The 8,209-nt window shown below is 42.7% G+C and overlaps 1 protein-coding gene across 2 annotated transcripts in view; it reads right to left on the bottom strand.

The window, feature by feature from the left end:
- Positions 1-2,945: 2,945 nt before the first annotated feature.
- adamtsl3 (ADAMTS-like 3) overlaps positions 2,946-8,209 on the bottom strand; it is an 88,694-nt gene continuing 83,430 nt past the window's right edge. For both annotated transcript variants that reach the window (XM_078085278.1, XM_078085279.1), the window contains 4 exons: positions 7,151-7,349; positions 6,957-7,060; positions 6,370-6,584; positions 2,946-5,769 (listed from right to left, as the gene is read on the bottom strand). In XM_078085278.1, the coding sequence (XP_077941404.1) occupies positions 5,651-5,769; positions 6,370-6,584; positions 6,957-7,060; positions 7,151-7,349 (637 nt within the window). In that variant the 3' untranslated portion in view covers positions 2,946-5,650. The remainder of the gene's footprint in view (positions 5,770-6,369; positions 6,585-6,956; positions 7,061-7,150; positions 7,350-8,209) is intronic.

Here is an 8,209-nt window from a genome sequence, read left to right as displayed (position 1 = left end):
ATAGTAACGAGGTAGGCACGTTGTTCTTTGGTGATCATTTGCCTAAGGCCATTGAACCAGGGCGTTGGCCATGAGTTAGCCGTATGTGGGTAAATGGGATATCCAAGACTGGTATAATGTTGTGGGTTTTTTAGTTGTCTGTGGGCCTCCTGGACATATTGATTGTGGCCCATAAGTACTACAAGTACCCTGTCCGCCTCCTTGATGAAAATGGATATATTGGAACTAAGCTCCCAAAGGGTAGCTTAGCCAGGCTAGCGGTCAACCTGGACGAGTCTCCCAGTATCAAGATTGGTCTTGTGGGATTTAGTTTCCACATAGGTGTGACCTTTCCCTGTTTCTGGTGGCGTGTGTACTTTGGACCGGAGGAGAGGTAGTGGGGGACAGGGGAAAGTATAAGTCTGAAATACTTGAAGGTCTGGAACGTGCTGGTTGGGTATGGGAGGATCCTGGGCCGATGCTAGAAATGTTATAGAGGGTGGGGTTTTTGGAGATGTCTCCATGTCATTTTTCCCAGTGGAAGACTGTGGAGTGGGCTAGATGCCTCCCAGTACCAGCGTAGTATCGAGGGGAAGCGAGATGAGAAGGGTAGTTTGAAGACAGGATATCTGGGGGAGGTTCGTGGGTGGTTGTGGTGGAGTCTGAGGAGGGATAGTAAGAGAATGAAAGACGTTGGGGGGAGGTGGAGGGATGAAAGTGAAGTAGGTGGGGGGAGAAAAGCAGGAAGGAGGGTGGTGGTCTTGAAGGTTGGGATCTGGGTCAGGGACCCGCGTTGGGACTCGGAAGTTGGCGTCTGGGGTTGGGGCCGATGGGGGATCCTGGTAGTCGATGAGGTGTGGAGGTTGTGTCAAAAACTGTAACCGTCATACCTAAGGGGATGTCAAGACGTTGTTCTCACTTATTTACAGTCAATAAGTACTTTTTCCTCATCCAGGTGCTGGGTACACCCCAGGCCTGTTTCCAATCTAGGTTGTTGAATGCAGTCAGGGTAGTTTTGAAGTGTTGGAGAGAGTCCTGGTAGTGGGATTTTAGAATTTGACGGTTGGTTTGTACCGATTTTTAGGGATTTCCTTGAATAAAAAGCGAGGTCTTGTCATTGGGGTTAAAAGGGCGTGTGACCGTGACTAAATGTCAATCTCAATGATATTGAGAAGGGCGATTGGAATTTGAGTTCTGGCCGCTTTGTGAATGTGGCCCAGGTGGTGGTTGTAAAAGTTTGTATCCTGGTCTCTGGAAGATTAAACTATAACTTAAACACTGGATACAGCTTATACTTTGGTCTAGTGCCTTTTTCAGCCATACATGTCTTTTCCGTTAACCAGACTGTGATTCTGCTTCTTCACTTGTTAGCCTCCCTCATCTGTCAATCTTGGATGGCCCTGCTGCTGTTTCTGAACCCTTGTCCTGGACTGGTCCGGTATCTGTGTTGTAATCTGCGGTCCCATTTTCCTTGATCCCAGACCCGTCTTACTGCTAGTTTCCCTCGGGGTGGTGAAAGGGTGGAGGAAAGACAAGATCGCAGAGAACTTTCTCTTCTTAATAAGTGAGCCGGCTCCTGAGCTACTTCTCTTCTCTGTCTCCTTTATTTTCTCTTTTAGATAAGTGTCTCTCAGTCCTTTCCATTTCTTTCGGCACGAGTCCACAGACATGAAACATATATGCCGCCGATTGGTTCATAGTAAAATACAACAAATAGCTAAAATCAAGAACATCTGCCCTACCGGTCAAAAGTTTTAGAACAAGTTAAACAAAATAGTTTAGGTTACCAAAACTGAAAAATAATGTAGATTTCAGAGTTACACAAAACATATTTTTTCAGGGAACAAGTGATGGGTTAACAACTTGCAGCTGTTCTGCAGCAATGGAAGTAATTAGGCCTTGAAACGTGATACTAACAATTCCCACAGGTGTCTTCACTTTTGTTGATCACTTAGTAACTATGTCTGTATAAAAGCAGTTTTGGAACAGATTGGATTACTACAACCTTCTAAGTAATATTTGGAAAGTACTGCGGGAAGGAGTATATTGGTCTCATAATAGCAAGAAAAAGGCAATTAATAAAGGTAGACAAACAAATATAACCCTGAGGCACCGCCAGTGGACTACTGAAGCAGGTCTCATGGACCGCTGAATCAAAAATTGAAATATTTGGTTCATCACGCAGAGCTTTTGTACACCGAGTATACGCGGAAAGTTCCCTGCTGTGTTACGCCAACTGTAAGACATGGAGGAGGAAGCGTGATGGTCTGGGGCTCAATTGCTGGACCCAGAGTCGGCGACTTGCACAGAGGGACTGGCTCCCTGAACAAAAACAGCTACCACAGAAATGACACTGTACATTTCAATAAACTGAGGTGTTTTAAAACTTTCATAGAGCTTAGGGTGTCCACATACTGCAGCGATAAGTATGTCCTCCATTGTTTCTGATTCAATGACAGCAGAATCAGCGATGACGGGCAGACCAACTAGATCCAGTTTGGCTTTTGCAAGACAGCAAATATTTCCATGCCAAATTAGGCTATATGTGTATTGACAATCTGTCCCAGACAAAAACTGAGGCTGGAAGGTAACCCACAGTATCAAAGTCTGCTGTATTTCACAAGCTGAGTGTGTAACGTGTAGCCTACCCGGACATATCTCTTTGCTTGATACACCCAGAGATGAAAATGATATGCATCATCAGCTTTGACTCGAGTCAGACAAACACGGATTTTCCAAAATATTTACCTTGAAATATCCCATCCTCGGGTCCAGCTGTAAACATCACTCAGCGTACATATTGTTTTTGTAATTTGCATAGGAGTACTGATATATTAAAAACATTTACAGTTGACGAAAATAATGTACATCCCCCTTTCAAATTAGGATTTTTTCTTCAGGAAACCTTTATCGCATACTTTCAGAAATGGATGGAGTAAATAAATAAATGCAGACAAAGATGATCAAAGTGATTAAACTGTCTTTATTCCTCTGCCAAGTTATCTAAAGAACTTAAATACTTTTACTATACTTTTTTTACTATTGTACTACATCATATTTCATCAGGACAGCGACCGTGTCCACGAGCAGTGTTACCACATCAGATAAACACTGTAAAGCCATCAGTAGCAAGGGCCAACAATGGAGGATTTCACAAATGGAGATATAAAACATTGGAGATATCACTTATACACATGCAAATAGAACCAGGTGAATGGCCACAAACATTCCACCGACTCAAAATGTACTTATGCCAAACGCTCCAAGATCTTCAACAGGAGTTAAAAAGACACCTTGACTACGACGATGTAAGAAAATAAAAGTCACACACAATCTACATATACTTAATATAAGATATTGCACTTAGAACACAGTATATACAAGACATTTTACAATGCAGCATATCAGTATGATAAACCAGTGGTCCCCAACCTTTTTTGCGGACCGGTTTCACGTTAAAAAGAAAATTTGCGGACCGGTCGTGAAGGTATGGAAGCCGATTTCCACCATTAAAAAAAATAAATAAAGGGAAATTCTGAGTTAAGACATGCACAGGCTCCTTCATAGTTTGGTACAGTGACTTTCCAAACCCTCTTGGCAAATTTTGCTGTCAAAAGCGACTAGCGACAAATCTAGTGACCTTTTCTGGTTTTATTGGAGACTTTTGTGGTGTCTGACGTGAAAGCACGTATCGTCCTGCAGTTACTGTCCTTAGCGAGTCTCACAGGAACCTTGCGGCTTGCGCAGCAGTCACAGCTGCAGTCAGAGCAGGAGGGAGGCCCACACGTCGCGTCAAGACTGAAAATGGAGCGAGCATTCGTAAAGCCGCCGCTGATCCAGGGGCGGGAGTGTACTGGGAGTAGTCGTTGCGCACGGCAAATGTCAAGGGTGTCAAGAGGGTGTACGATGTAATTGGGAGAGAATCCAGTCCAGTTTTCATTATTTTATTTCTCGTGGTACCAAGTGGCCCGGTGGTTGAGGACCACTGTAATTAACAACAAAAAGGTAACGCAAATAGACCTGTCTGTTTAAAGTCAGTGTTTTAGTAGTGATTCGGTATGGTGAATGGTAAGAATAGAGTGTAAATATGATCCCATGTTTATATAACCAACACTAACAGCAGCAGCGCTTTTCCCTTCAGTGACGTTTGACTACATTCCCGCCTCAGCGCCTTCACATCACAAGACAATGGTCTTTCTAAATTGTGTTTTTTTTCCACAAAACCTGACAATGATATTGTAAATCTAACAATCAACTCTTACTGCTTGGTTTTGGTGTGTGCATATGGGTTTTATCAACCCAATATGTTCATACTTGTTGATTCTGCAGTACGTCATTTGTACGCCACCGTAAGACACATTGGGTCCTTTACTGTAGTGGAATCCAGTGTGGATGTTTTGGGGCACAGTTGTTGACCCCTACCCTTAACATCAAGTTACCCTGTCCTTACCATAATACCTCCTTGGTACACATTTCTATCTCCTTGAACTACCGGTTCATTTGATCAGGCTTGTTACGTTGGATCTCGCACCCTTTCTCTGGCTCTTGTTTTTAATCCCTCGCCCACCGCGTTTCCAACTGTGTCGCCTCGGATGCCCAACCCAGGCAAGTGGGTGTTATCTCCCTCAGATCTCTCTCTTTTGTACTTGCCAGATGCCACTTTTGGTTTGGCGCTGCTGCTTGCTGAATGGGACTCCACGCAGTGGGTCGACTGTTGAGAGGAAGTTTGAGTAGTAAATAGATACTATGTCATCGAGCATCTTGCTGATTTGTCCAGTATCAACATTCCACCTGGTGATCAGGTTTGTTGAACAGATGTGGGGTTTTGAAGACTCAACATTCTAAACTGCTAAACACCCCAAAAGTGGGTTTTGTGGTTTATTTCTTTAAATCAGAAAAATGTCTAAAATGACTAAACGTTTAAATTGATCAGGATTGGAAAAACCTCTGGAACCGCATCACAAGACACTAAACACACGGGACACTGGAAGCCGTGTGAATGTTGTTGAGGTCAGCAGCTCTCATAAAGCAAGGAGACATACTCTGGATTTTTACCTCCAAATAAAGTCGTTGGCACTCATCACCATCCCTCAACTATGTTTCCAAATCACAGCTGGAATTTAGCTTTAATAGTTTACATGACTAACTTTTTAAAAACAAAAAACAAGCTGCCAATTGAATAAAAAAGATGTATGGGTGTATGACTGCAACAATCCTCAGGAGTTTTCACAAAGCTGTCGATGTGATGAACCTTAATGATATCAGCAGTGGATAACGTGACTCAAACCCAATAAAGGAAAATACTAACAGAGCAATCCTTCAGTGTAAGGATTGTTTACCGGGCAGCAGTGGTACACGTACAATACATTTGGCTGGGCCACACCAAGATAATGAATGTCTCTTTACGTGAAAGAGAGTCCAAAATCTCAATTTGATCCACATTGGGAGCATTTTCTCATAAAAGGATTATCGAGTCCAGCTTAGGAAAAATGAAGCCCCTTCATCTTTCCAAGCTGGTCATGTTCCTTCAAAGAAAAAAAATGGACTCAATAGTCCAGTTTAAATATGTGCACTTGTTTCGTAGATGATTCATTGATTATTCCTTTTAGTCATTGGTCTCATTGCAGTCCATCTGTTGTACAAAACGTGGCGCGGTTAGGACTCACTGCTACTAAGGGGAGTCCAGATGTTGTGAACAGGAGCCACAGCATCTCTGTTTGTACATCTCCAGGTAACACAGCTTCAGTCTCTTCACCACACTGCAGTACTGGGTGGTGTCCTTGCATTCACCTGCATGTAGACAAACACTTAGTTAAATCACTGATGAAGCATTTACCTGTGATGGTGATTTACAGCTCTCATAATATACACTTGTATTTATTGGATTGGACTGCTGTGTAATCTGGTAATAATTAAAAGAAAGGGACAGAATTATGTGTAAGTACTCTCCTCAATATTGTAACGCATGAAAGAGGTACTTCAGGTTCGTAGTACTTCATTCTCATGGTAAGAGTATATAATAAATAATTCCGTTGGCATCGGTTACAAATAGCTTTACTTTTATTGACCACGCGGTCTAGTAGAGATTTAAAATAAAAATACTTTCTTCAATGTGCAGAGCAATGTTAAGCCCCTCCCAATGCTCAAAAAGAAATGCTGTTAACTGCCTTTCCTGACACCCTAATTATTGCTAACCAAGACGGATGAAATGGAACCACTTAATAGATTGTAATGAATTCTATGTGTAATCTATTTTAGTTTTGTCACTACACTCAACGACTAGTTTATAATTGAAATAAAACACTTTGTTGATTAGAAAATGCAGATTTCCCTGTGGTGTGTACACACACACACACACACACACACACACACACACACAGACAGACTTACTCCCACAGCTGGTGGTGTTGCAGTGCTGCCAGGTGGGGGGCTGCTGCAGCCAGGCACAGTTCTGCTCAGCCAGAGTCCTGCCACTCCCGCGCTGAACACAGTCCACCCTGCGGGACTGGAAGCCGCTCCCACAGACCACAGTGCATGGCCGCCACGCACCGGGACGCCACTCCACATCGCAGCGGTCAGAGGAGCAGTTACGCACCGACGGAGGCCTTCGTGACACAAGTTATAGTTTTAGCTACACACACCTTTTCAGAGTCCTGGAACCTGTTTCACAAGACAAAAGGTTTGTGTTCTCTGCAGAGCCATGCAGCTGGGACCTCATTAAGAAAATGTTACATACGCTCAAACCTGGGTGGAAAAAGTGAAAAAAAGTCCTAAAAACCCTCTTTTGATCTACACGATTCACGTGAATGACATATTTTGATTTCAGAACAACGAATTTCCCTGGAAAGCGGGTTTGCAGGTATGACGTTTGATACTCGTGGACATTATTGTTCTATTGTAGTTGTGTAAGAGCACAGATCTGACAGCAGTACTATTCATTAGTCTCATCGGTCTTTTCCTGATGATTGAACATGTACCTGTCTCTGAGATCACAGTCGGTGTACGAGGAGCCGTTGACATGTTGGCAGAGGACAGATCTTTTCTGTATGGTGGAAGTTCGGCCCAAACACCTCCCTGAACACTGATATTGAGAAAGAAAATACGATTTACACGGAACACTTCGTTCTCTGTAGTGCAGCGTACACACGTCATTGTGTGTTGGAGCACATACCTTCCCCCATGGACTGGTTACCCAGACCGGACAAACACTGGCCGTGCACGGCTCCGCGTCCAGAGGCCGGCTCTTCCTCTCACAGGAAGCTGCGGTCCTCACAGCGCCTCTGGCATCCAACTGCTGACAGGACACCTGCCTCCTCTTCCAGCCCCCCCCACATGAGGCTGAACACTCGGACCACTCCGATACCAGCCATCTGAATCGGTGACCCGACACAAGAAATATAAATAGCTGTGTATAGAGTATACGACACGCAACAATCTCCTTTTATTACAGGTGAATTTTAATCTCGCTTTATTGGCATGAACGTAATAAATAGAAAAAAACATACTGCCAAGACATCAACAAAAAATACACAACAATGTAAATAATGTAATATATACTGTACACATTTGTATTGCACATGTAAAATCAGAGCTCATTGTTTTGCTGTGTTAGGATTTCAGAGGGGAAAGTCCTCTATGTGGCAACACTTTCGATTATATAAAGATGAATTCAATTTTAATGTTTAAGATGTTATGAAATATGATGATGTAAGATATATTATGATTAGAGTGCATTACATATTCGATAATAGCGATTATGTAATGCATGCCATATTATGTTTAAGCTTTATAATGTTTAAGGTCAAAGCTGCAATCATTGAATGTCGTTGTAGTTCCAGATTCGGTCACCAGATGGCGCCAGATAGGACGGTAATAAAATGCCTGGGCGCGGACGGATGACAGCGGGATACAAAAAACGGTACCGCAGGAGGAATCAGGAAACATTTATTGGCCAAAATATGTCAAACATACAAGGAATTTGTATGTTTGACAGGAGAGACGGCAGAAGCTTCCTGAGAACAACAATGATGGTCTACTCCGGAATATTACACAATTAATAGTATGTTTCACTTACTATTTGCTTCTGTTAAAATATAGATTTTGTTAGTGTTAAACTAAAAAATGTAGGATTTTTGCCTCAGCTGTTAATAAAAACACACCCATATTTAGGAATCAGGAATCAGGAAACATTTATTTGCCAAAATATGCTAAACGTACAAGGAATTTGTCT

This window comes from Gasterosteus aculeatus, chromosome 12 (genome assembly GCF_964276395.1).
Source record: "Gasterosteus aculeatus chromosome 12, fGasAcu3.hap1.1, whole genome shotgun sequence".
In the NCBI taxonomy this organism is placed as follows: Eukaryota; Metazoa; Chordata; class Actinopteri; order Perciformes; family Gasterosteidae; genus Gasterosteus; species Gasterosteus aculeatus.
Note: the sequence above shows the minus strand (reverse complement) of the source record. Positions and strands in the feature narration are given on the sequence as shown.